General features: G+C 39.7%; 1 protein-coding gene across 1 annotated transcript in view; it reads right to left on the reverse strand.

Moving 5' to 3' along the window:
- Window positions 1-22,422, reverse strand: part of Acss3 (acyl-CoA synthetase short chain family member 3) — a 156,008-nt gene extending 133,586 nt beyond the window's left edge. The window contains exon 1 of the mRNA XM_050135474.1: window positions 22,023-22,422. Within this exon, the coding sequence (XP_049991431.1) occupies window positions 22,023-22,318 (296 nt within the window). The 5' untranslated portion in view covers window positions 22,319-22,422. The remainder of the gene's footprint in view (window positions 1-22,022) is intronic.
- Window positions 22,423-26,909: the final 4,487 nt, after the last annotated feature.

Raw genomic sequence — 26,909 nt, forward strand, 5'->3', positions numbered from 1 at the left:
GGGAGGCGGTGGCAGGGAAGAGACAGAAATCTCTAATAAATAAATAAATAAATAAATAATAAATAAATAAATAAATAAATGACTGAATTTTTTTTTAATTTTCATGCGTGTTTTCCTGCCTATATGCATGAATGCTGCGTGTGTGTCTGGTGCCTATGGATGCCAGGAAAGGGAATTAGACCCCTGGAACTGAGTTACAGGCAGCTGTAAGAACCATGTGGGTGCTGGGAACTGAAACCATGTCCTTGCTAGGGCGTGAAAATTAACAGGATGGGCTTCTTTTAGTGGCGACATCTAGTGAGACAACAGTATAAGTACAGCAAAGAAAGGCTTCTGTATGGAAAGTTGGCTCTGAAGCAGAGGCTCTTGTTTGAGACTGGTATCCTCATGCTGGGACAAGATAGATATATGTGAGCTTCCTCTCCAAAGCCCAAGCACTCTGTTAATAAACAGAAAGCCACCAAAGGACTTTCTGCAGGGAGCAAAAGCTGTTCAGAAATGGATTTGAGGGCCAACTCCTGGAGAGCTGTGTGGACGTAAAGACTCGTGAGCTCCACAAGGAAATGAGATCTGGAAGCATCTATTGACCAGCATGGAAAGTTATACTGAGAAATAAAAGCCTGGGTGTGAGGGAGGCAAGTCAAAAGGAATTGCAAGTATAAGGAAGGTGACTCTGAAAGAGAGAGAGGATTTATGGCCTGCAAATGTCAAGCTGATATGCTTTTTTTTGGACCAGGAACAAGGATACAAAGCAACCGTTTAGAAGTAGAGGCGAAACAAATATTTTGTTGATGTGATAGATTCTGACTTCTCCCATTTATATGCATGCTATGTTATCTCATGTAGATAACACCCCTTGAAATAGACAATGCTCTCCCCAATTTACCATCGAGAGGAAGGAGCTCAAAGACATCAAATAAATTTCTAGAACAGGAAATACGTTTTCTGACTTCAAGGCAATGTTATGGGTGTTTTCCTGTTTTAAGTCTCTGGGTATTGATTTGGGTAATCGGGGTATCCTGCTAGATCCTTAGCTTGCTACAAGCAGAGACCTGTGATGACCCGTCCATTACACGTTCCACACTTATTTTTAAGTAAGCCCTACAAGTCTGAATCGAGTAGTAGTCTTCTGACACATTAACACAAGTAAGAAAAGAGTCCCACGAGGTAAAGTTTGATGTTGAGGGGAAACAATGGCCAGCTCAAAAGACTACAATTACACACAAACAGAGAGTGTTTGAAGCAGATTTGAGAGGGCTCTATTCACACAGTGACATCCCATCCAAATTGCAGACTCTTGGATTTGGGCAGTATCAACTGGCTGTTCCAGGAAACCCTCCAAATTGGGTAATTGCTTACTTGGAGCAGAGTAATAACCTTATGTTAATTTAACCACTAGGGATATTGTTTGTGGGAAATTGTTTGGAAAGTGCTTCCCTTTGAAAGGCAGATAATTATTTTAACAAAGAAACCAGTGCAAATAGAGCGGTATTCTTTATTCCGATCCCTTGCGCATGAGTCTTTCTCCTCAGACTCCATCACCTAAGTTCTGAGCGAGGACTGGACTGCTTCAGCATGAAAGGACATCCCACACATCCGCACCCCAGCCAGATCATATCAGATTAAAGCGGAATGAACTGCCAATAGTGAGCTCTGCATCCAGAAGTAAAAAGAACAGAAAGAAAGGCTTTCAGGAAATCAATACCTGCTATCTGACCTGAAGCCACTGCCAATGGAGAGAAAAGCCATGAATGGATGATCTTCAAGATTCTCAGGCTGTGAGTCATACCTGACAGTAAATTTAGAGAGGAGGGGAGGGTACAAATTTCTCATGTTTCATTTGCATTCTACAAATAAATACAGAATCAGACTGAAAATTGAAGAGAAAAAAGAGTAAGTTAAATGTGGAAAAAAGAAATTATAGTTACTTTGATATTAAGGGTCAGAAGTAAATAAGAAGACCAAATACAATTAAATATTAAATGGCTTGTTTATTAAAATGAATATGAGCTGAATGAACATAGTAGTTTTCTAAAGGGCAAGTAAATTTCTTCCTTTAGTCAGTCTTTCCATAACAGCATATATGACATGTTAGCAACAGGGTCTTCTGCCTACTAACTCAGAAAAAAAGTCACAAGGAGCTGACAATGGGCAAATAAGAAGTTATTAGATAACCAGATCTATAACTCAGGATACCACAGAGGTTCCAAGGTGGGAGTACAAGAAACTGCAGAATAATCTAGAGAAAGGGAAAGTGGTCTGAAGGTAAGATTTGTTGATCAAAATTGACCAGCATTTGGTGGAGGAAGGGGAGGAAGATGCCATCCTGCATTTAATTCCAGTGCCAATAAGAATCGTCAAACAATGAGGGAAGAAGAAGGAAAGAGGGAAAGGAAAAACGAGAAAAGCAATAACAACAGCACCAAAGAGGAGCCCAATTCATTTACAGGTTGTTATAATATTCTACTTAAGACGTGGGAGTGATAAGGGGCAGATATATAGAGATAGAAATAAATAATATACTAATGAACGTGCAGTTTTCCTACCAATGTTTGCTCTTGAAGGTTTTTACTCATGGAAAAAAAAAATGGGACCACAGCTGTTATGGCCAGTAGGGACCCTGGAAATTAAAATCAATTGAGCAGAGAAGTAACAGAGAAAAGTAGAAACAAGAATTTATTCAATATATCCATACTAGGAAGAGAAAAGATAGATTCTAGAGTATATCTGCCAGAAATCTATCTTTTAGATCATGACATATGGCTGCATTTTGAATACAAAACAGTCTAAGCACTGGACTGAGATCTTGGAGTCCAGTTGAAGAGACAGTGGAGGGACTATATGAACAAGCTGGAGACAGAATCATGACGGGGAAAACCTACAGAGACAGCTGACCTGAACTTGTGGGAGTGAATGGACTCAGGACAAACAGCCAGGGAGTTAGTACGGGACTGACCTAGGCCCTCTGCATCTGAGTGACAATTGTATAGCCTGGTTTTTATGTGGGGCCCCTAGTAGTGGGACCAAGACCTGTCCCTGATGGATGGGCTGACTCTTTGTAAATGATTCCCTATGGTGGGATGTCTTATTCAGGCTTGATTCTAGGGGGAGGAGCTTGGTATTGCCTCATCTTGATATGTCTTGCTTTGTTGAGTCCCATGGGAGGCCATACCCCATCTGAGTGGAGACAGAGGAGTAATGGTTGGTGGGGAAGGTGGGTAGAAAGGAAACAGAAGGAGGGAATTGGGGGAGAGAAGGGAGGAGAAACTGTGGTTGGTATGTAAAATAAATTATAAAAAATAAGCAAACTAACAAATAAGTAAAAGACGGTCTCAATCAAGGCGGGGTCTTTCTCATGGCTGATTCATCATCAGGACAGCTCTAGTCTCTTGTAAACTGATCTCACACACACTCAAAATTATGTTAACTCCCTTTCAGAGAGTACACTCCCCCTCTAACTGGATCCAGTCTCCAGGTTTGTCCTTCTCCCAGGGTAAGATTCACAAAGAAATTCTAATATGGAAGATACATTGTTTGCACAGTGTGATATTCAAAGAGAGGGCACAGTGTTCCTTTAGATGTCATGGTTCTGTTCAGGATGCTCTTGGGAACAGTGCAATATTCTGATGAAGCTATCTTCTACACCCAAAGCTCCCAGAGGCAAACCCATTCATTAACTCATCCCGCTCACTACTTAGAGAAATCCAGAGAGATGCTGAGTGCAAGATGTTATTAAGGAAGAAGAATGTGATCTATCAATTCCAAATGCTTTGGGATGGCTCTTTCCCTTGAGCCTTATACTTTATTCTGTGATTGGTCCAAAAAAAAAAAAAAAAAGAAAGAATGGAGAATTGGAAAAAATTCACAAGGAGTTTTACTGCTACACTGTTTCATTGTCTGCAGTAGAAAGATCCAGGCAAACATGACAGAATGAAGATTTTCCATGCTGTTCATTCAGGATTTCTTGCTTTTGTAATAGTTAAATACTTTATAAAAGATGGTGAGAGCTTATCTTGCATATTAATATCTAACAAATTCATCATGTAAATGTGGTACTTTTACACAATAGAAAACTATTTAGCTGTTAAAGAAAATGAAAATTTCAGACTGGAGAGGTGGCTTAATGGTTATGAGCACTGGCTACTCTTCCAGAGGACCTGGGTTCAATTCCCAGCACCTGCATGACAGCTCACAACTGTCGGTAGCTCTAGTTCCAGGGTATCTAACAACCTTACACAAGCACTCATATAGGCAAGTCACCAATGTACATAAAATAAAAATAAATCATTAAAAAAGAAAATGAAATTTTAGGGTAAATGGATAGAGCTAGGAACAAATCATCTTGAGTGAGGGAACCTATATATTTCCAAGAAGTATTATGTTTTCTCTTATATATGGATGTTAGCTTCTAAGCTTTTGATAGGAGTACTACAATCTGAATAACCTCAGAGGCTAGGTGCTTAGTAAGGTATTATGAGTAGGAGACAATGTCTCAAGAAAAGCCAAATAGAATGATAAAGTTCAGAAATAAAGGAAAAACTGAAATGGAAAGATGAAATGGGAATGGGGATGGAAGGGAAGGGTAAAGGCAGGAATATGGAGAAGGGCAATAATGATCATATCGGAAACCTATTACTGTAGAAGCTTTCTGAAATATTGCAAAAATTTAAATAGAATCGCCAAATATAAGGTCAGACAATGTCCCAACTACACATTTTTAAACCACAAAATAAGACCTCCAGTGTCAGGAAGGAATTATAATCTGTTGAAGCATTGGCCAATGGAACCCCTATACATCCCAGCCTATTGACAAAGCCATTGACTGCTCTCAAAAACCTGATGGGAAGACTCTACTGTGCAAGGCAACACTTCCTTGTCATCAAACACAGACATCAAGCTGATGCCTAACTAAAAGCTTCATCCCTAAGACTAGCATTCACTGTACCAGAAGGCTCTTTGTACACTACCAGATGGATAAAGATAATCATCAATATCTCTATCTACAAACCCTGCAATTTACTGAATGAGCTAGAACCCATACCTGACACTGCAATAGGGTTCTAGACCTTGAGGATAGGTCATGCATGGCCTAAGCGAAAACCTAGTACTATTATTCTGCTAAAGGAACATAACAACAACAGCAAGACTCTTATTGACTTACTGCTATACCCATCAATCAGTAAGAACTCGACTCTCAACTCTCCTCAGAGAAGCTTATGTCTGCAGTAATTGGGGATTAACACAGAGGCCTATAATTTGGCAATATGCAGAGAGTGACTTTGTAGTATTCAGTCCTAAATAAAATATTTTCATCAAACCCTTCCCTTTAGGGTTCAGGATGCTATGCAGAAAAGGAGGCAGAAAGGTTATAAGAGCCAGAGGTGATGGATGCAAACAACTAGATAGGTCATGGGCCTAGGAGAAAATCTAATACTATTTGTCTGCTAAAGGAACATAGCCAAAAAAAATGACTTTTAATGACATATTGCTATACTCATAGATCAGCATCTTACAAAACCTTAGGAGTAGAAACTTACTCAACTCATGGGATAGAAAAACTAATAGAGGTAGAAAGTTTAGCTGTCAGATAATAAGAACTGTATCGTTCCAATAATTCTAGAATCAACAGAAAGAAGCAAACACTGCAACCACACATAAAAATATATCTTAAACATATACATGTGAAAAGACAAATGAGTGGAAAAACGGTCAAAACTACATAACATGTATAAAACCGACTGGGTTCATCCCAAAATCACATTGGGTTTGAATAATATACTGTAGTTACTAATGAAGAAAATCGAGTGGTGGTGCAATTATCCTATCTGAACTATTTTTGAAATTTCTTGAGAGTCTATAGCTACTTCTAGATAAAAAGTCACAAGTCAAACAAAAAGGCTGAGTAGGATTATAGTAAATGCACACTATATATAGTATTTTTATATTGAAGCATCGAGGATTTTTCCTAACACTTTTTTTATTTCTCGTGATTGTCTACATAGATTTTAAAATAATACTAAAGTTAAACTTGAATAAAAGTCAAGGATATAAATTTCAACCAGGATTACTTCTAAGTCAAGCAATGTCAATATGAATTAAGTCAAACCTAAGCAGTAAAGCCTAAGAGATTATGTTTATAAAACCACCCCTCTTTTAATTAAACCCCATGACATTTCCATTCAGCCACCACCTCTCACAGAACTGTCCTTCTAGACGGATTAAAAACATAACCAAGTCAAAACGACAACTGGATTGATTACTGTTTGTAAGTTAAATTGCTAAGCAAAATAGATAAATTCTGTATTGTGCCGTTGTTACTAGTTTCATCCTCGGAATCATCAGAGAATAATGCTAGGTAGGACTCTGCAACATGTTTGCTAACTGTCCACACACCAGGTTCCTAAAGGAAAGACTTTCCATTAACATGTCAACAACCTGGAGCTTGGCTACAGTGCAGCCCACTTAATTATCCAAGAAGTCATTATCTCGCTGGTGCTAACCAAGGCCATTATTTCCTCTAGTCTCCGTTTTGTTACTTTCCCTTCTCACCTCTTCCTTTTTGTTAGCACCTCTACCTAAAAAGGAGAGGCTCCCCAGAAGGATAAGACTAAAACGACTTGATTCTGTTATCTACTGAAAGACTCATTAGTCCAGAAACAGCCACTGCTCACCAGAACGAAATCCGTGTACATTATCCACACTTCAACAGTCAAAGGTAATTTATAGAAGAGCTGGTTATAAAACAAAATGGACTTCATTACCCATAATTTCACAAACTAATGGCTAGATAGCCCCTATAAACCATGATACACTTCTCTTATTAAAAGGCTTATCTGTTAAGCTGCCTTATTATAAACAAACCACTTTTCCTTGATATATGAGATTGTTTATTTAAATTTATACTCTATTTGGACTTTGATCCAGCACCTAGGATACTACCTGACTCATAAAAGTGCTTGATAAATATTTGATGAGTGACCAGCTTAAGAAAGGAAGAGTACAAACAAAAGAGATGAATTAAGGAATAAGTAAATTACAGAGCCAAGGAAAATAGTTTCATAAATATGTCCATAAATATTACAAAAATATAAACACACGTGTATGTATACACACATGTGTGCACATGACTTTACAAATCATGATATTGTTATTATAAGGCTAAAATAGGATTAACCCAGGTCAAGTCCGACACAAAGTAAACCTGATGCACCTTGGAACCTACCCAACGTGAGTATGTAGATTAGATCTGCTGTCTGTGTGCTGAAATAACTAGCAAGCTAGCTAAAAGGCCTGATTTATTTTTTTAACATGGTATGGTTTTGAGAAATTAAAGAACTATAGACACATTGCTGTTTTCCTAGCATATGCTTTGAATCCCATAGACTTTAATGTATACTCACAAACACGCATATGGGCATAAACAAGCCCATACATATATATAAGGATATAGAAAATTCACTTTTATGGTTTAAGAAAGTGCTTCTCAATCTCTGCATAGCAACTCCTCTGGGGATCAACAACCCTTTCACAGGGGTTACCTAAGAACATCAGAAAACTGAGATATTTGCATTACAGTGCATGAGAGTAGCAAAAAATTTCAGTTATAAAGTAGCAACAAAAATAATTTTATGGCTGGAGATCACCACAACATGAGGACCTTATTAAAGGGTTGAAGCATTAGCAAGATTGAAGACCGCTGGCTTAAGAGATTTTTCTTTGTCTTTTGGTTTTCAAGATAGGGTTGTTTTGTGTAGCAGCCCTGGCTATCCTAAACCAGGCCTGCTTCAAACTCACAGAGATCCTCCTGCCCCTGTACCCTGAGTATTGGGATTAAAGTTGTGCATCGTCATGCCTGACCTAAGTTAGCTGAGCAATGCTATTATTTCCCTAGACTATGGACCTTGGAACAATTGGTTATCTAATAAAAAAATGTACTATCCCTTATTAAAGTTTTTAACCATTTTTTTGGTTTTTAGAGACAGGGTTTCTCTGTGTAACAGTTCTGGCTTTCCTGGAACTAGCTCTTATAGACCAGGCTGGCCTCAAACTCACAGAGATTTGCCTGCCTCTGCCTCCTGAGTGCTGGAATTAAAGGCATGCACCACCATCACCTAGCAAAGTTTTTTTTTAAATAATTATTTTATAAACAAAGTAAACTAAGATTGAATACATTTTAATCATTTATTTTCTATATTAGAATGATCTAATAACATAATTTCAACTAATCTCTTAGCTGAAACCCTTGTACTCTATCATACTAGACCAGTGGTTCTCTACCTTTCTAATGCTGGGACACTTTAATAAAGTGTTTCATGTTGGGGTAACCCCCTAAAATAAAACTATTTTCATTGTTGTTCATAACTGTGATTTTGCTACCATTTTGAATCATAATGTAAATATCTGACTTGTAGAGTGAGAGGGAGTCGTGAGCTACAAGCAGAGAATCGCTATAGCAAAGCCTTCTTTCTTTCTTTCTTTCTTTCTTTCTTTCTTTCTTTCTTTCTTTTTTTTCTTTTAACCACATCTGTATGTCATAAATGAGAGGTGGTAGGTACATTTTGGTCTTGATGAATGTAAATACATGTTGATTGTAAAATACCCTTTCCATTAAAACCCAGCTGGGTAGTGAGCAAGGTGAGCCGATAGACTCAGAATAAAGATTAAACCCATGAAGAAGACATAACTTTCAGACTTCGATACCTTTCAAGAGGGTATATAAACCATTTGAAAAATCCGGTTGAATGGAAAATGCAAACACTGTCAGCATGAAATTTATACTGGAGCTCAAGTGATTGAGATGATAAAGGAGGTAAATATACACATAAGATATTTTAAGATCATTTTGACTGATGTACCCTGAACATTTTGCAGTGTGAATTTAAAAAAAAAATAGCATCTATATATAAATGATTAGACCTGAATCTGAATCTGCCACCTATTTCCTGGTATTAATTTGTTAAATTATTGATGTGCGGAGAGCATCAATAGGCATGAGCTTACACAGCAGAAGTCTACTGGCTAAATAAAGATAAGTATAATAAGCATTTTTTTGCCTAACTAGCACAAAGGGTAACAAGGTTGTGTGCTTTTTAGGAAATGACTGCTGAAGATCTCAGGCAAAATCGTTAGTCACGCGAGAAGGAAGCGAAAGGAAGAGAACATGGGAGTCAGCTCTAAAAAAACAAAAAGCACAGACCTAGAGAGGAGCTGATCAAAACATGCACTCCATAATTGCTACTTTTGCTATTGTCTGTTGTTGTAATTATGGGGTGGTGATTGTCATGACTGAGAGGTAACACATCAGCACAGAGGAGTGACTCAGCATAAAACAGACAATAATTGCATATGAGTTTCCTTTTCAATTGATTATGGACTCTACTAACCTACTTCTCATGTGGGCTCATCCCTAACACCCTGAAATGTAGCATTTAACCTTTTTTAGATTATTCGTTTCCCCAGAACTGCCACAATTTTGATTGAATAACATATGAAATTGATAGAGTCTACAATTTGTTCTGAGAGACAGGTGATAGCTAGGTAGATAGATGAGAGAGAGAGAGAGAGAGAGAGAGAGAGAGAGAGAGAGAGAGAGAGAGATGATTGATAAAATATTGATAGATGATAGCTACATAGGTACATAGAAAGATATATATATATAGATAGAAAGTAGATTGATAGAAGATAGATAATAGATAGATGATAGATAAATAGATATAGATAGATAGATAGATAGATAGATAGATAGATAGATAGATAGATGATAGATAGATAATAGATATTAGACAGATGATAGACAGATGATCTATAGAATATTGATAGATGATAGTTACATAGGTACATAGAAAGTAGATTGATAGAATATAGATGATAGATAGATAGATGATAATAGATGATAGATAGATAGATAGATAGATGATAGATAGAAAGAAAGACAGATATAGATAGATAGATTGATTGATTGATTGATTGATTGATGTAGATAGATAGACAGAGAGATGATAGAGATTCTTGTAGCTAAAAGAACTGAATGTAATGAGATCCCTGAGAAATGTCTTTCTGAACTTAACAAAGCATGTCATTTATCAAGGTCTGTCTTGCTTAAATCCTTCCCTCTTGCATGTGTAGAAAAAAAAGCTTGGATCAAGATAGTGTTATGGGGGTGGGTGGCAAGAAGGACACATATAAGTGTACTTAAAATTAAACCAAACCAACAACTTTCAGAACTACAAACGTGCTACCGGTCCTAGCATTTTAATGAGAGCTTAGAAGAAAGAAAAAATTTCAAATATTCATAAGTAGATAAATTAATTAAGCTATTTATCACCATCTTCTCATAAAAACAACATTAAAGCACACTGCACATGATGAATAATGTGGTCATTATAGATTTTCCTTAAGCCAGAAACTAATGGGGAATTCTTAGGAAGAAGATTAATATTGCTTTCGCCTGCTCAAGAAACAGTATTTGTCAGCTGATTTAAAGTTCCCTCCCCGCCTTTGGGTATGTTTTGCTCAGTTCAATACAGTTGTTTATCAGAGTGTATATATTATTGTACAACTAATATGATATTTATCAAGGTTTTTTGAGCTACAAATCCAGATTTTTTTATTCTTCCTATATCACTCATTTTTATTTAAACAAATGTATTTTATGTGCACAAATAAATTCATACTATCCCATTTCAGTGGAGAACAAGCACAAGAAGAAATAAACACTAAAATTAATTAAAGTTATTTCAGAAACAATATAGTATATTTGGAACAAATACCAGTCTGGATTCAAATCCTAGATTTGTGATTTACTTAATAGCTTATTACATTCAGTCAGACTTCTGGCAATCTTTGCACCTCCTTTTCTACATGCATTTAAGAGAACAAAAGTACTTCTTACATCATATGGTTATAATAACATTGAACAGGTTGAATCACTCAGTATTATGCCTGGCCTGTGTGTGACTCCAAAGTTGGGCTGTTGTAATGTGTGTGTAAAGTTGTGTTCATTAAGACATTTAATAGTGGCAACAGTCCTATAAATTATCGCCGCTCAATCAACAAGAATTAGATAGGTTATATCATAGTAACAATTGCAAAATCCCAGTGGCTTACAAGGTATTTGTTTGCTATTCATGCTACTACATCGTAATATTTGTTTGCTATTCATGCTACCTACTGTAGTTCTGGGTACATTCTCCAATGTTATACATTCTATTCATTTCTGCTAGGTCACCACATTTATGCAGTCCTACATATGCTTCCGCAGCAAACCTGGCTTGACGGGGCATATGGCTTGAACATGTCACAATGAAATATTTTGCACTGGAGTGACAAGTCTTGCTCCACTAATTACATGAGCCAAAGTCTACCACACAACCACACTTGTCCTTAGAAGCCCAGTCTTTTGCCCACACTCAGTGTTGTCTAAGATAAAGAACACATGAGAAAGGCAGACCAAACATGGAGGTGCATCGCATACGCAATTTACCATTTTCCCATTTCATAATCATTTGGGACAAATTAATGTTGAAAGAATTGATCCAGGGTTCTCTATCACAAATTCTAAACCACTTAATGGCCCTCACTTCCAATTTCTGCTATCCACCTAAATTAGGGTATCTGGGAAACCCCCATTGGTATGATGACCTAACTCTATCTTGCATTGATTGAATGAAGAGTCAGAGCATTTAGTTTAGAATAGTACTTAGCTCTCAATTGAAAATCAAATAAGAAAGAGGACAGGGAGAACATAAAGTGACATTGGACAAAATGTTGACTTAGTCCTCAGTGCCCATGCATTCATTAGCACAAAGTTATTTGGCAAGTGATCAATGAAACAGATTTTATGTCTCTCCAACAATGAATAGTGTTATCATTCCATCTAGTAAATTTTTACAAGTTTCTATATTGATCTACATAGAGACTGCAAAGTCCTTTTCTTTCACTTTTGAATATCCTTTTTAGCGTTATCAAGCATATACATGTATATATATATATATGTATGTATACATATATGTGTGTATATATATATTTAATTCACTGATGCATATACTTATAAGGTATATCTTAAAAGATTATACTAGGAAAGTTTTATTGCTCTAACAACCAATTATTAAGAGAAGGTATTTCTATTGTCCAAAACTTACAATTTTAGTTGTTTTGTCTCTATTTGGTTTATTTATTTATTTAGTACTGTTAATTACTAATTTAACTTAATTATTACATTAGTAAAGTTTGGTTACTTAATCAAAAGTCATACAATTAAACTCCGTCCCTCTCGAGCTTAGTGTTTGAAAGTCCTGATGTTTTTGACCGGGTTTTTTGTTTCTTTGTTGTCTTCAACTGGACTCCACACCCAGAGCTCTTGTACTTAATTTTCCCGTGCATTATCAGAACAGCAACTTCTTTTTATACGCCATCACTTACCTCATTCAGTATCAATACCAGAGAAAGCAAATATAATTAGCACTCTTAGTATAGCAATCGTGCTACACAGTTTAGATAAAGGATTTGAGTCCTACACACACATGTTCTTCTTACCACTGTAATTTCCAGAGTTTATTGTGCTCATATATATTTATTGCCAAGCTCCATTAGCCTCCCCCACGTTCTCTTACAATGACTCATCACAGTGGAAAGCAATGATCTCCTCTATCAAAAGGCCCCACATTGTTTATGAAAGTGAATTTGTTGTTTAAACCGAACAAGTAACTCCAACCACTACACTTTTTTTTTTCTCCAGCGAACAATACAGAGGCAGAACAAAGGAAAATAAGCAGGAGGCACTAAAGCTTGGATTTTCTCCCAACACCTGGGAGTTGATCCGTCACAGCTGATTGAATTTCCATTGTTCATTGATTGTGCCATTTGCCAGGCAATCCATCCTTGCTTATGTAATTGCAGAGCTCCTGGAGTTCGCCCCGTTCTGTCCTGGAGGTTGGGGAGTGTGACAGGCCGAGAAAATTAGATACCGCACATTCTGAGCTGCTGACCTTCAGAATACCAAATAAGGCCCATCTTTTAAAATTGGTCTTTCTTGATGAGGTTATTTGGAGGGACATTATTTCTAACAGGTGATTTTTCATGCTGACCATGTGCCTTCGGAACTTATATTTATATCTCTAAAGACAGGTCATTTTCAAATTTAAGTGCACCTGTACTGTTATGGAGGAATCCACTTCATTTAATGCTTGTCAAAAGGGGGCACATGTCTCATCTTTAGATAAAACCCTCACCTCAAGATATAATTGAAAATGATTTTGACAATATTGGAAAATATTATTTTCTTGAAAAAAAATATTGAGAGTGGATATCATGTAGATCTAGCACAGTAAAATAAAACCCATGGGAAGTAACATTTATGTTAATTAAATGTAGTCACTTGGCAATCTGTATATTATTCAGAAAATTGTGCACACGATAAAGACATATTATATAAAAGGGAGATAAATTTGATAAATAGGAGGGACTTTTATATAAGGCTAAATTTAAAACATAAAATAAATGACCAAATTTCCCAAATACACTAATGGTAATCAGAATTGTTTTAACAACCAAAGTTCATTAGCAAGAACAGATCACCTCCTGAAGAAGCATACTCTGCTTTGCTATGCAATAGACTCCGACTCACAGGAATGTTGCAAGCACAAGAGAACTTGCTTCCCACCCAACGACTTTCTCACACAATGCCAAATAACTCCAGAATAATTTATTACCTCATTAGTACAAACAAAGATATGCCTCTTGAGAGCCACAATATAACCATCAATTTCAGGAAACTCACACTGAAGTATGACAATCCCATAATCTTCAAATCCCATTTAGGTTTTTTAATTATCCTAAAAAGTGTTAATTATAACAAAAGGTATCCAATTCTCAATGACCTATTGCAAGAAGTTCAGGTCTCTTTACTCTGCTTTAATTTAGAATAACTTTTCTGTATAACGTCTCCTTTAAATGATTCAAGATTTGGCACTGGGCTTGGCAGCGGTTGCCTAAGAACTTGTACAGAAAGATTCTGGGCTCTGAATCAGGACCAGTGCAGTTCCATTAACTGGCTTCATGCTCTCCTAGGAAGACAGGCTTATGCCCTTCATATGTAAAAAGCACATGGACATCACTAACCCTGCAACATTTCAGGGAAGCAATAATTAAAAAACATAAGAATTGCCTTGCAAGGTTCGTGACTTAGAGAGCAATATAAAAATTCATTTCCTCTTATTTCTATTTCTTAACTTCTGTCAAGATTATCATGGAATGTTTAGCTATGTAGCTTATCAGTATTACAGGGTATAATAACAGCAACAGTAGTAGTAGTAGTAGTAGTAATAAACTTATGGATCCTCTAAGAAGTTCTGTATCCCACGTTGTAGATTTTTCTGTCCTATTTGTTCCAGGAACATGTAGCACCGAAAAGAACAAAAACAAACCACAAAAAGTTCAGCTTGCAAAATCAGTGAGTTCTGAAGCAATGGGTTTCAAAATAAACAAAATTCTTTTCATTCTTAGTTTCTTCACTTCAGCCTTGAAATTCACATTTCTCTTAACAGAGGAGAGAGGGGAAAGACTGGCAAGTGAAGAAACTAACTATTCCTTTGAGACAGGAACTTCTAAGAGTTCTCTCTCTCTCTATATCTCTCTCTCTCTCTCTCTCTCTCTCTCTCCCTCCCTCCCTCCCTCCCTCCCTCTCTCTCTCTCTCTCTCTCTCTCTCTCTCTCTCTCTCTCTCTCTCTCTCTCTCTTTCCTGTCACTGTCTAAGCAGTCCACAGAATGTTTATTCCTGCTAGCAGGACATTGTGTGATGTACTATTCTACCCTCGGCAGCAGTCTCTCCACGGGCATCACCTGATGAAAATTCACAGAGTGTTTCTTGGTGTAATAACTAATTTCTTGGAGTAATAATTAATTTTAAAATTCAATATCCTTAAAACATCTCTAGAGCATTTGACCACCACTAACTTTCCCACTTTTTAAAGTTTCTTCCCTTCTTTATACATCATTAAATTAAAATGCATGTCTATTTTTCTAAGACTTTCTTGAACAGGCCTCATCCGTTCGCATAGACAGGATTTCTTTCTTGTACTTCTCCACAAAGTTTAACCTTGTGTGCTGTTCTCCTCCTTCCTTTCCATCCTGCTTCCTTCTTCCTCTGTCCATCTCTTTTTTTTTTCATTTTTTTTATTGAGAATAAGAAAAAAAAAGTTTCCGCCTCCTCCCAGCCTCCCATTTCCCTCCCCCTCCCCCCACTCCTCTCCCCCTCCCTCTCCAATCCAAAGAGCAGTCATGGTTCCCTGCCCTGTGGAAAGTCCAAGGTCCTCCCCCCTCGTCCATGTCTAGGAAGGTGAACATCCAAACTGGCTAGGCTCCCACCAAGCCGGAACATGAAGTAGGATCAGAACCCCTTGCCATTGACCTTGGCTTCTCATCAGTCCTCATTGTTCGCCATGATCAGAGAGTCCAGTTTTATGAAATGACCCTATCCTATAGCAATACTGACGAATATCTTGCATATCACCATAGAACCTTCATCTGGTGATGATGGAGATAGAGACAGAGACCCACACTGGAGCACTGGACTGAGCTCCCAAGGTCCCAATGAGGAGCAGATGGAAGGAGAACACGAGCAAGGATGTCAGGACCACGGGGGGTGCACCCACCCACTGAGACAGTGGGGCTGATCTATTGGGAGCTCACCAAGGCCAGCGGGACTGTGTCTGTCCATCTCTTGATCTCTCCCTCCCTGCCCTTTCTTCTCTCAACCTCTTTAAATGGTTTGAATATCACCTCTTTCCAATTTATTCTCAAATTTAAAATTCTAGATTATTTCATAGTTTCAGGTGATTACCTTTTATTACCAAATCATTTTGATCCTTTACTCAATTTCTCATGCTACCATAACTTGTTTCCATTCCTGGGGTTCTTTTCTCTTTAACCTTACGGAAGTTCCTATTTTCATTCCTCCTGTTTTTTTTTTTTCCTCGAGTTCACTAGGTAGACGATTTTGTGTCAAGGTTCCTTTGATTGCTCTAACCTCTTATAGTCATCATCCACACAAGAACTACTGAACTATGAAGTCAAACTTGACCTAGAATGATTTTATCGCACTGGCACAGATAATCTCTACTCGAGCAGGCAATGTAAATAAAAATGCTCACCATGATCAAAGAGAACTACCAGAACAGGCAGAGCATGTTGCAGTAGTGTTGGGGATGCCACAGTGTTGGGGACAATAGGCAAAAAGGTTAGCCAAATGCTCTCTCTCTCTCTCTCTCTCTCTCTCGCTCTCTCTGTGTGTGTGTGTGTGTGTGTGTCTCCCTCCATCTTTTCCTCCTATCCCTCTCTCTCTTCCCTCCTTTCTCCTCCCCTCCTTCCTTTTCCCCTCCTCCTACCCATCCTTCTACCCCTGTTCGTTCTTTGTCTCTTTTTGTCTCTTAGGGGCAGAGTTTGAGGGTGCTTATAGGAAAGGCTCAGACATTGACCTGTTTCCAAAATTTTTAACTTCAGATAAAAGAGCAAAATATATTAGTGTTGTAAACTAACTTTAAACACACCACTGGCACCACCATCCCCACAACCACTGCCACCTTGAAGGCTTGGCAACTGTCAGTGAACATAGTACCAGAGGACAGTAAAAGCCAGATGGTAGGGAGGAGTGTGATGGTGCGCTGTCTTGTGAATGGGACATGGCCACACACTCATGAACTCACAGATGCCCTGACTGTGTGTACATCATCAGGACAAGACTGAGCCAGTACACAAACAATCCATCATAGGTGAGGAACGGACTGATCCACCTGGGGGAGCTAACGGCATGAGTACCACAGGAGGAGGAGAAGTCACTGCCTTCAGTGAGGTAGACACTGGTGTCACTGATGCGCCAGGATATAGCTTCATAACCAGCACCTTGGCTAAATGCAGTATGTCACAAAGCAAGTGTTATAGAATAAAATTTAAAAATTAACTTATGAAAGTTGAATGGAGAGGCTTGGGAAGAAACAGGGATTCACGGAGGTGAGGAAAGGATAAGAGATGATGGAGAGATGATCATGATGAGGATTTATAATATACATATACAAAATTGCCAAAGGATAAATTAATAAACATGCCACAAACACATAAAAAAAAAAAAACACATCACCTGAGCAAGTCACACTTGTCTACAGACTTTGCTGTGATTAGGACCGAAAGCTTAGGAAGCTGCAAATGTCTTTGCTGGCTACCTACTCCAGAGCTTCCCAAGGCATCATATGGCTATCTTCTCCACTCAGGCACTCTCAACTAAAAAAAAAAAAAAAAAAAAAAAAACCTCCGGCGCACGGATAACTATCCTCTGAGGACCTCGGGACTTTCTTCTATCTGTGGATTTTGCTAGCAGCACGAAAGTGTCTTACTGCAAATCAGAATTCTACTAGATTTAGAGGCCCAGGGCTATCATTCCCCTTAAGCCCTTCTTGGCACATACTAGCTCCCCTGCCCTCTGAATGTTATCATACCCAGCGCTTGCCAGTACAGTTTTGTAATGACGTACTTCATGCCTTATCTGGAATCCTTTCACCATCTCTCCATCATTGCCTACAGTGTGTAGATATAATGAGTGCGAGATTGATAGTCTATAATTCTTCGGGGCCTGTTCAAGGCTTGGCAGGACTCACCAGTTGTGAATTGAGCAAGAAATAGATCTTGTACCTTTTCAATCCTCACTATTTCCACTACAGGAATGTTAATCTAGATTAAGTACTTTTCTAGTAATACAGATTTAGCCTTTTCATTTTCAGTTTATAATAAAACATATTTGATTTTGATTCAAATTTCAAGAATCTTTATAATTATTTTCTGAGTTTAGAACATGCTGAGATGTATCTGTGGAGATCAGAGGACAACGTTGCAGAGGGTCCTGGAGATTGAACTCGGATTGTCACATTTGGTGACAGGTGCTCTTACCTACTGAGCCACCATCATCAACCCCCAGATACTGAGAATCTTTATACTGAATGTTGTTTATATAAGACTGAGATAAAATTATGTCGGGGGTGCTTCTATAGAAAGGAATTTATTGACGGCCCAGGAAGTATAGTACAATTCAAAACGAGAAAAGTGAATTTCCTAATTCTTCAGAGAGAGACACAGTTGAATTTCAATTTCAGGATAGGCAAAAAAAAAAAAAAAAAAGTCTCTTCATTGGAAAAAAAAAACATAATAACCAAGAATATCCACTGCTGTGTTCCAAGATTAAAGAAATGACTGACCTTCTACTTGTTCCAGTGTCACTGCAATTCTCCCATGAGTATTTCAAATAGAGACTTTACTCGCCAGAAAGTGGGGAGCCAATAAGATGTGATGACCAAACCCTGAGGAGAGTTGGTGCTTTGCAAGCTTAAAGCGAGTGTGTAATATCGGCCTTTTCTGTTCAGAGACCTCAGAGTACCAGGCTAGAGAAATGATCTGGCCACTCACTTAGGTTGCAAAGTCTGCATGCGATCCTTAAGATCTCAGTCCCACGTTTATACACCTGTGCATGTAAGATATTGGAGACGTTATGCCATCTTAAAAACTAGTCTGCAATGCCACATGTGTTGGGGCTTTGATAAGCCTGCAGATTTTGGGGAAAGCCTGCATATTAGAATAATGAAAAGATGGCCTTGCAGTGAAAGAGAATGCACCTGCCTTGTAGGAAGTCAATAAGAATCAGAGAGCGGGCTGCCCATCTTGCCAACTCCCACTGGGGAAATGCAGGTTCCTGTAGCAACCCCTCTCGGTCCTGCTGAAGAACTTAGCTGAAAGTGCCTTGCATCAATTCATTTGCCATTCCAAGACATCAATAGAACTCTTCTCGCCTAAGAACGCTGCCATTTGACTATCGTCTTTAAAAGTCTATGCTGGCTGTGCTCTAGACCACAGAGATATATTGGAGGGCATAAAACATTCACCATTCCTTGTGATTGGCATTGTTGGAAATCCTAGTCCAACAGGATTATGTGCTACAACAATATGGTATAGTGACAGTAACTCAAGACAAGCCATCTATTGAATGAAAGTGAATTTTGGCACCCCACCACTGTCCCTTCCTCGAGTCTGCTCTGATCACCAAATGTCTTCATAAGACTGAATCAGATCTTCGAGCTTACTCGGTATAAAAATTTTATTATTCATATTGATCTTGTAGAATGCCATGAAAGAGGTAAGAAAGCATGACTCTAAGATTACAAAGATGAATAATTCAGGAGCGGCATTAGCAAATGATGGTGCCTTCAGTGTATAGAAATTATTTACATACAAGGACCTTTGTCAAGGTTCTCATTAAAAGCAGATGAATCAGGGGGGCAGGGTCAAGTACATGATGGGGAAAACCACAGAGACAACTGAACCAAGCTAGTGGGAGCTCACAGACTATAGCTGTGGAACCTTCATGGGACCAAACTAGACCCTCTGAATGTGAGTGAGAGATCATGTACCTTGAGCTGTTGTTGGGGGTGGTGGGTGGCTGGATCTACCCAAGGTGCATGAACTGGCTTTTTGGAGCCCATTACCTGTGGTGGGATACCTTGCTCAGCCTTGAAATTGGTGTGGGAGTGGGAGGGTGGTTGGTCCTACCTCAAGTTGGTATATGAGCCCTTGTTGACTCCCCAAGAAAGGCCTTACCCACTCTGAAGAGTTAATAAGAAGAAGGGGATGTGGGGAGGGGAGGTAGAAGGGGAGGGAGGTGGAACGGGGGTTGGTAGGTAAAATGGAAAAAAAAAGTAAATTTTTTAATAAAAATAAGGAACAACCAGTATACTCTGTGCACAACTTTTTTTAAAAGTTAGGCTAAAACCTGGAGTTTAAAATAAGAAAAATATTTACTTAAGAGAAGAGCTGACATCTTAAGTGACCTTGGGCCATAAGCAAGCACTTTTTCTTTCTTTGTTCTTCTGCCTTCGCTGACCCACACGAGCCCTCAGGAATGTCTCTTCCCTCATTGTTATTGCCCTAGACTTCATTGCTTATCTTCAGTTTTTAGTTACAATATCCCAGTGGTCTCTTCGTAAAATTATTTTAACTGTGTTTCCTGAATTATTCTGTCTGTGTATTTGTGTGGTATGTGTGTCTGTGTATATGTATATCTGAATGTGAATGTCTGTGTGTATGTGTCTCTCTGTGTGTTTCTGTGTGTGTATGTGCATGTACATTGTGTGTGTGTCTGTGTGTATGGTGTGTATGTCTGTGTGTCTTTCTGTGTGTGTATGTCCATGTGTATGTGTATCTCTCTGTATGTGTCTCTATTGTGTGTGAGTGTCATAGCATGGGTACAGATATCAGAGGAAGCTTTTGGCAGTCAGTTTTCCCCTCTACCATAAGAGTCCCCAGGACTGAGCCTAAACCATCAGTATAGGCATCAAGAGCCTTTCCCCACTGAGCCATCTCACCAGCCCCCAGTGACTTCTTAACTGAAACCTCTGCATATTGGTTTTGTGGTAAAGGTAGCCACATAAGATTATTACAGAACAGTATTTATGACAGATATATGAACATTGAGCTTTCATAACAACCTCAGATGATAATCTCTATTGTGATATGAAGGACACTAGAAATGCTTCCTGTTCCCAAAATGATTATAATATGAAAATAAAACGATAGATTTTCCTCTAATAACAATTATAAAGCCCAATCCACTAGATCCCTTGGCCTTGGTCCTTTAATAAGCCAACCCTCAAACTAATGATTTGATCTTGAGGAATAAAAAGAAAATGATGCCCCAAAGAGGCGCCGTCACTTGACCAAGAGTCCAGGAACTGAGAGGGTAAGAACTCGAACCCAGGCAGACTGTTCCCGAGAGCAATCACTGTTTTTTACCCATTGCTGCGTACTGAATGTCAGGTCGATCATTTAATGTGGGTCAGTCAAATACTACTGGAAAACGAAGTTGAACTGGAGGGGCAAGGTACTCACATGGGAAAGAAACATCATGGGAACACCCCCATAAAACAAAAGCAGGAGGAGAGGAGGCAAGACGAGGACACAGAACAGACTCCTACACCCAATTTCCTAAAGCTTCTCTGCTCTGAGAAGAAAGGCATCCTCCAAAAGGCCAAATGTCAGCCGGACCAGGACATTGCCCTTGTCTGCCAAGTAGTGCTTTTCCAGATTTCCCAGATACTATCTTTTTCTAATGGTTAGCAGATGGCAGCCAACCATAACTTTAAAGGGCCAGACACCTAGAAATCCCCACTAGATTTCCCACAAACTGAGGGCCTCGCTCCTTATAGCCTAACAATATCTTTTATGGTGTATCAGTGTATTGTAATATAAAACAAATAAGGTTTGTGAGTTCATAACTGAAACTTCAAGGGGAAGCCTTTCTTTCTTTCAGACTCCTAATATCACCTTGCCCCTGGGCTATCCTTGCTTGAGTGTCTTAAACAAAACAGGCCTATGCTTCTGACTTACTACCATCTATATTTGGCCCACTATTTAAGTCTTTTCTTACCCAAGCCTCTTTCTCTCACTTCTCCAGCTAACAGGATTACAGTGTCAGCTACTTCCAGCTGTTTTCCAAAGCCCTTGGACTTTGATAATTAGACCATGTCAGCCTGGAGAAGGTAACATCCCACCCTTCCAAACCAGGCTCAGTTATGTTTTCCTGAAGACTTTCTTCAGCCCTCTTCCTCCCTGCCATAGGCAGGTCCCTAATCCCCTAGCCTAGTCCGAGCTCTGTATTTGTTTACAAGGTGTCACTTCCAGTATGTGCAGTCTAGCAGCAAGCCTTTGTTTTGGAAAGCCTTTGTTTTGGTCTCTCAACATCCCCACTGCGGCGAGCAGAGCTACCACAAGTAAATGCCCCTGCAAAATTGAGATCGGTCTAGATAACCAAGTACTTCAAAAGGAGAATGTAGGACAGCTAAAAGAGTGAAAACAACGAACAATTTAAGCAGAAGGCATAATAAATTTTGATTTTCTTTCCTGGTAGAATTCCAGCCAGTCCTGATCCAAGACCTTCCAGCCCTTGGCATCCAAGAAGTTAGGAGATTTGGGAATTGACTAAAGTCACTCACCAACTAGTGGAAGGCGGATATCTGCTGTCTAGCGTTTTGGTCCAGGGCTTGTACCAACTGATCTGCTCAGCAGCTTTACCCCAGAATCTCTCAGGGTCGGCCACAGAGGCTGCGAAATGGGTCTTGTACTCGCCACCATTGCAGGTGGCCAGGGCCCTGCAGCCCCGGGCCCCAAGACCGGCCACTAAAGCCCTTCGGGCTGCACTGGCTCCTCTTGCTGAAGGGGAACCTGGCAGGGGCGCCCCAAGCGTCCCGGCGCCTGTTACTTTGCGACATTGCAGCCAGGATGGCTTCATTCTTCCTCTCGGTCCACAGCTGCAGGCCCGGGAACTCGCTGTCGCTAAGGCTGAGACTCAGCCCCTGAGGGGAGCCTGCTGGAGGCGGGGCTTAAGTCCGAAGTGAACCCCTAGCCCAGAAGTTTGGAAGTCAAACTGAAGTCCGCGATAAAAACCGACCTGGATCCACCAGGAAAGCAACAGGCTGGAGCGGAGACCTATGAAAAAGGGGCAGGACGCTACAGAAATTGAGTTCCGTCACCCCTTAAATTCCAATCTAGTGCGAATTTTCAACCCATGACAGAGGGTCACTTGCCTTTTAGCAGAGCGTCTCCGGACTTAGGTGCCCAAACATGGCTAGCACAAAGCCAAAGGGCCAAATGGCTTATTTTAAACAAAATGTGAGTCTCCGGCCCACAGCAGAATCACATAACCCTGGCATTTACACTGGATCCCTGAGGTGTTATTTTCCTTTACTCATTTATTTTTTTGCTTAAAATTCAACTCAAACCCTAGTTAATAAAAACCACAAGCAGCTCCAGGGCCACGTTGGTTCCAGGATTTCCTGGCAGCCGAGAGGAGGGGTGGAAGGAGGGTTACTCGGCAGGGTTGGGGAGTGCTTCCTAGAGTGATTGACAGCCAGGCCACTGGGGAAGATAGCCCAGCTGGGATCAGGAGGCACCTGCCAGTCCACACCTCTGGATACAGAGGCGGGAGCACACAGGACTTGGGATTATTTTTTCCCTCCTAATTTGCCCCTTTTTGAGTTTTTATGACATTCTCTCAGAGAATGCATGGTTGTGAAATGTCTTTGAGTTCATAAAACTATTTAAAAAGGCGAATGTGACAACCACTCCTTCACTCTGAAGAAACGAGGAGTCACAGAAGCGCACGCCGCAAGGGAATGAATTGTGGAATGTGTGGGTTGTGCCTCAGGTAGCTGTTCTAAATCAAATCAAAAGATGAACCGAATCCAAAGAAGGAGGAAGCTGAGAAAATCCAAGACACACAGGTGGTAGGAATTTTTGCCTGGCTTTAACTTTCTTCAAGCTCTGTCTGTCATCTTGCCCACTTCAGTGAAATTCACAATCTTTTGCTTTAATGTCATGCCAAACACGTTCTGACCTCCTGTTACACTGTTCGAAGCTTTAGATGCAAAGATAATGTATTCCCAGGTCTTAGGTGAGAAATAGCAGCAGGCCCTGGACCCTAGAAAGGATAATAAATTAATGCTGTAAACAAATGATCCTGAAGGCAGGAAATGATGTGGAGACAAAGGCTAGACAGAGCAGGCATTAATCTAATGCAAGGCAGAAAAAGAAATGACTTTAAGTGCTCACCTCAGCTATTTTCTTTAACTGAGAAACAAGAAACCACACTTCTCCTACATAGCCACCGAAGTTTCCATCCTCCCAAAGTTCTTAGAACAAGTGGTGTCTGGTAGCAGAAGACTATATATAGGTCACTTACATCAAAGGCCATTTTACCTCTTGCCCCTCCTTCTTTCTACTCAATGCTGCTTTCTGACATACAGATTAGGTAAACCCCCAATTATCCCCACGTTCCAAACCCTTAATGGTTGTGTTAATGCCTACATTATGTATAGATGGTTTGAAGGAAGCAATATGAAGGGAGGAATTGACTGTTGTTGGCACACCTTGCATGGATAGCTTGGGCTTACCATTTTTTTTTTTTTAGAACCGTAAGGTACTGAGAGTTTTAAGACTGTGTAAGAAGTGGTGGCTATCATCCTCATATTTCCCAAAGAAGCTTAGCAAAAGGAGAACTCAGTACTGGACTCAAGGCCTTCAAGAAGAGCAGTGAAAACTCAAACCCTGAGAAGACCCTGAGCTTGAGAGCCAGGACACTGGACTGGAGAGTAAACTCACTGGTTAAGAACTCTTGTTGCAAAAGACCCAGGTTCCACCCACATGGAGAAGCACTATCTCCTTGGGCACCAAGCATGTATGTGGTACACAGATGTCCATGCATGCAAAACACTCATATACTCATAAATACTCATAAAATATAAAAAATAACTAAATGAAAATATAAACAGGACCGGGCGGTGGTGGCACACGCCTTTAATCCCAGCACTCGGGAGGCAGAGGCAAGTGGATCTCTGTGAGTTCGAGGCCGGGTTGGTTTATAAAAGTTAGTTCCAGGATAGGCTCCAAAGCTATACATACACACACACACAGAGAGAGAGAGAGAGAGAGAGAGAGAGAGAGAGAGAGAGAGAGAGAGAGGAAGAAAGCTTCAACAAGAAAACACAGAAGGAAACAAGAAAAGAAAAGAGCCAAGAAACAGCATACTTAGGCCTCAGACAGCTCAGACATGGATAACTCACAACCCAATGGGGAGGGGAAAGGACAATCCAGATTGCAGGTTTATCATTCCATACCCCACACGTTATCTCTAGACCACACACAAATCATCTTTGCCCAATTTTGCCAGAAACAAAATATCTGACTAGAAAACATTGGAGCATCAGAGCTAGCAAACATTAGTCCTGTGATTCTTACATGCCTACTTTCCTGGAGAGACTGAAAACTCGGTGAGTGGAAGCGTTTCTTGAAAGCACTTATCTGTGAAGTAGGGACAAGCTGAGCTGCAATCAAAACTTGGAGGGACACTGAAGGCTTATCGCGACTCGCCAACGCATTTTTAAGAAACAATGATGCTGATATTTGTGAACTAGAGCAGCTTTCAAATGTCTAAAATGAAACAGAGTATATAATGAAACTTTAAACTTGAAGTTTTGAAATTTTCTTCTGTTCTCCACCGTAGCAATAACATGAAGGAAAATAAAGCAGGCTGGATTTTCTAGGGTGGAGAATGGGAGGGTAAGGTAGTGGAGGGCATAGATAGAGAGAACTCACATTTAAAGGTCCAGTAACTCAAACAGGACAGAAACCTAGAGAGAGGAACTTAAGCAAAGAGGAATAACTCTTACTACCTTGCTGCCTCCCCATGGCTTGCTTAGGCAAATTTTCTATAAAATTCAGGACTATAAAACCCAGTAATGGCTCCACCCACAGTGGACTGGGCTTTCCACGGTCATTAATAAAGAAAATTCCCCCACAGACTTAACAACAGATAAGGCTCATGGAGGCATATTTTCTCAATTGAGGTCATGAACCTCAACTGAGGTCATGGGCCTGTGTCAAGTTGTCAAAATATTAACCACTGCACCTAGCAAAGGGGGTTGATTGTGGGCATGAATTCCTGCCTTCAGCTGAGGAACTATTAGCATCTGATAACTGCTAGGAAATGGAGATCCAGCTTTTTTCAATGCTGTGACCTTGATATAGGAGGGAGGCCCCATACCCAACAGCGGTCTGCCAAAACAAGCTGGACAGGATGGGGTGGAGAGAGAGAGAGAGAAGAGAGAGCATGAACATAAGTTTGGTGGATAGGTAGGGAGAAGGTAAATCTCAGAGCTGCTGAAGGGAGGGTGAATATGGTCAGAATATCTTGTATGAATTCCCAAAAATTAGGGGGAAAAAAACCTTATTTTTTAAAGACATTGAACTAAATACGAATTGTTTCACAAGAAAGCTTCCAAGACATGAGAAGACACTCTGAAACCCCAACTCATCCTTCAGTCAAATAAAGTAAGTGTAATCCCACCTTTGACCTCCATCTTTAGAGGCCCGCCCCCAGTCCCCAGTGCCCCTTGAACCTTGACCCCTCCCCAATAGGGTCATGGTAGCCCTCCAAACCTTGACCCTTCCCGAGGAATCATCAATACCACCACTCCCACAGGCTATTTAAACTGCTCCCCAGTAAATAAACAAGTGGTTTTCCCTCTTCCTCTCTGGTAGTCCCATTTAGCAGCTTCCCAGTTTCCCTCGGGGATACCCGGAGCTCAGGTATCTAATTAAACCTGGATATATTTTAATTTGGTCTGATTTGATTTTATTGGGATTATTTTGTGTTGGCGGAGTGGCTCAGTTGCAAAATATTCCTAACAGTAAGACCCAGGATACTTACCATCCTTATTTAGATTTCTGTGAAGTATCCAATAAAAACATTTGTGCTTAAGAAATATATAGGAATGTTTTCCTTTTGAGAAAAACGTGAGGAGCATCATCTGGGTATCATTTCCTATCATTTTTAGCATCCTTGTTTTTTGTTTGTTTTCTTTTCTCTCTGCTCTGCAATTTGCTACTGCGGAAAGAATTCTCATTCATGTAGCTGTTAAGGCCAATAATAGTTATAAATTTTTAATCAAACCACCGAAATCATCAAGGGTCCCTTTAAATCCTTCTGTAAGGATAATTCCTGAAGAATTAGACTATTTCTGTTGCATATTTCCAAAGAAAAATTTCTGTGTGACATTAAACTGCTGTAATCCTAAGAAATGATCTGACAGTCCTGGTAGCAAATAATTAAGAAGAAAAATGAGCATCCTTTAATACAATTTTTTGTAAAGTATTATCATAGCTGAGCAGTAATTTGTATATATACATATTACATATGTGTGTGTGTGAGCATGAGTGTGTGTGTCTATGCGTTTGAATGGTCAGGTGGATATGCATGAAGTTAAAAGATAAATTGAAGGTTGAGACCAGTCTCTCAAAACAAGAGCTGTAACAAGAAATTGGGC

This window comes from Alexandromys fortis, unplaced genomic scaffold (genome assembly GCF_014885135.2).
Source record: "Alexandromys fortis isolate MF-2015 unplaced genomic scaffold, M_Fortis_MF-2015_v1.1 scaffold_24, whole genome shotgun sequence".
NCBI classification, from domain to species: Eukaryota; Metazoa; Chordata; class Mammalia; order Rodentia; family Cricetidae; genus Alexandromys; species Alexandromys fortis.